The sequence below is a fragment of the Arachis hypogaea genome, chromosome 11 (genome assembly GCF_003086295.3).
Source record: "Arachis hypogaea cultivar Tifrunner chromosome 11, arahy.Tifrunner.gnm2.J5K5, whole genome shotgun sequence".
Lineage (NCBI taxonomy): Eukaryota > Viridiplantae > Streptophyta > Magnoliopsida > Fabales > Fabaceae > Arachis > Arachis hypogaea.
Window position 1 is genome coordinate 5175800 of NC_092046.1, and position 2359 is coordinate 5178158.

The 2359-nt window shown below is 40.1% G+C and overlaps 1 protein-coding gene across 1 annotated transcript; it reads right to left on the minus strand.

Annotated features, from left to right (window-relative positions):
• Positions 1 to 645: 645 nt before the first annotated feature.
• Positions 646 to 2091, minus strand: LOC140175991 (uncharacterized). Its single transcript, XM_072205832.1, has 3 exons — positions 1659 to 2091; positions 872 to 1311; positions 646 to 738 (listed from the first exon to the last, which is right to left on the minus strand). Exons 1-3 carry the CDS (start codon positions 2089 to 2091, stop codon positions 646 to 648), a joined length of 966 nt encoding a protein of 321 aa, XP_072061933.1.
• Between the last annotated feature and the right edge of the window lie 268 nt (positions 2092 to 2359).

A 2359-nucleotide genomic window follows, 5' to 3' on the forward strand; every position in this document is an offset into this window, starting at 1 on the left:
GGTTCTGTTGTTGCCAAACTTGGATGAAAAGTGAAAAAGTAGTTTAAATTATGCCTTTGGAACACAAGTGTTGTATTAAATTATCCTTTGATGAATGATGATATGCTGTTGCTGTAACATGTTGGAGTTGGGTGGGTATATGTAATATGATGTTGATAGAATGAAAAAGACATTAAATAATTTAGATCATTTAACATTGAACCAAAGTTTAAGTTTGAAGGATTACAATCCTAACAAAACATGATATGCAGTCTGATAATAGCTCGCAACCTTAGCATCATAGTTTTGCCAAAAAGATACCACAATGTATAACAAATAAAAATAAGTTTGATCCAAATTTTACATCAGACTCATAAAATATCAACAACATTTTTTGGAATTGTTGACTCCTGCGGTGGGGATGAACTGAAACATCCTTTTAGTTCCACTGCTTGCTGCAGTCAGAGTCTCATCAGATGGTCCTTCAACTACTTCCACACTTGGCTGCTGTGATTTCTGAACATGTTGTTTGCCATCACCCTTCCTTCTAATTAGTTGTTTCGGTCTGAATGTTTTGTTGGATGGCCTTGCTGGAACTCTGGTTGGAGGTTTGAATAGAACCTGACCTTGTCTTGCAGGAGCTGCAGTAGTGGTCACAAATGCAACTTATGGAGCAGGTTGTTGCTGGGCCACATCTGGAGTTGTGGAAGTGGTAGAATGGTTCTGGTTGGTTGGAGTAGCTGAGTCATGCTCCTCACCCTGACATAAAGAAAGACAATAAAACCATGAGGCAAATTTAAAAAATAAAAACAGGTCTTGTAACATTTTTAAAATGGACAACTAAATAACATGTTATCGGGGGGACATAAAGATCCTTAGTCCAGCCAAGTACCTCTGCCTCAAGTGCTGATTGTGACAGTGGTATAACCACAAGAGAAAGGTTGTCTTGGATCTTCTTCTTTGGTTTCCTGGTCTTAAGTTTCCAATTTGGGTTGGATGGCGCACCCTTGCAAGTCTTATAGTTGTGCCCTGTTTGACCACACTTGCTGCAGGTCACATAGAAACTTCTCCTCAGTTTTTCACATTCGATAACAGTTTCTGCTGGGTCCTTCTGCCTGTTATGTACCTTTGAATGACCAATTGGCCGCTTAATGACAGGTGCAGCAGGCCTAGTCTGATAAGACCGTATCCAGAACTCTTCACTTGTAACAGGTTGAATGAAGTGCTCGTAAGTCTTCTTCAGTGATTCCATGCATAACCATGGATGCACATAATCTTCCATGTTGTCATGTCTTTTTTTGATTGCTGCAACTGCATGAGTGCACGGCATCCCTTTCCCAGCAAATCCAACAAGTTAAGGATAACAATTAGACATATACAAATTAAGGATAACAATTGGACATATGCAAGTAAGGAAACAGCAGGCAGACAAATCCAACATGAAATAATGTCATAAGTAAAATTACAGCAACAACAGGCAGGCAAATCCAACAAGAAACATTTATAGAAATAAAATTACACACTGACCAGTTAATTGCCATCTGTTACATGTACATGTGTGTTTAATTAGGTCCACATCCAACTTAGATCCCTTGTATGTGACCTCAAATTGCTTGCGCTTGTTATCACCAATCCACTCCGCAGTCCATTTGTTACTTGGCTTAACAAGCCTCTTTAACCTTTCTCTTGAACCGGTGCAAGCTTTCCATGATGGCAATCTATCAGTCTCTTGTGCTGAACCATACGCCTCATGAGGTAGCAGCGCACTTCTTCGCACATTGTGAGTATAGGTTTGCATCTGTACTTGGTGATCTTGGAGTTGAAAGACTCGCACATATTGTTAGTCAGGTTGTCCACTTTTGGACCATGACTGAAGTAGGCCCTTACCCATGTTGAAGGTTCAAATTTCATCAGGTATGACCAGGAATCCTGATCAACTTCCTTTAGCCTATCCATTCTTGTCTTGGACTCAGCCACAGTTGTGCATTTTGCACAGTCCCACACAATTTCCCTGATATATAAGTCCTTGAAACGGTTGATAAAATTCTTCCACATGTGCATGACACAATTGCGCACATGTGCATTTGGCATTATCTCTTTCAATGCAGGCATCAGTCTCTGAAATAGAATGGTTCAACAAGGACTTTCATCATTTTGCATCATATGTACTTAAATTAAGTAGAGAAACTGACTTACTAACCCTTTGCATGTCGGACATAAAATTCCAACCATGTTGTTGCACATCTCAAATGTCCTCTTGTAATAGGGTCAGAAACCACTTCCATGACTCTTTCGATTCAGACCTTGCCACAGCAAATGCAATGACATAAAACTGGTTATTAGCGTCCTGTGCCACAGCAGACAGCAATTGGCCCCATGA

Excerpts from the sequence above, each read along its gene's own strand:
- LOC140175991 (XM_072205832.1), bottom strand. The coding sequence starts at position 2,091 with ATGCCTGCATTGAAAGAGATAATGCCAAATGCACATGTGCGCAATTGT. Across the intron at positions 1,312-1,658 it reads TGCACCGGTTCAAGAGAAAG|GGATGCCGTGCACTCATGCA; the intron begins GTTAAAGAGGCT and ends TTGCTGGGAAAG. Across the intron at positions 739-871 it reads AATCAGCACTTGAGGCAGAG|GGTGAGGAGCATGACTCAGC; the intron begins GTACTTGGCTGG and ends TCTTTATGTCAG.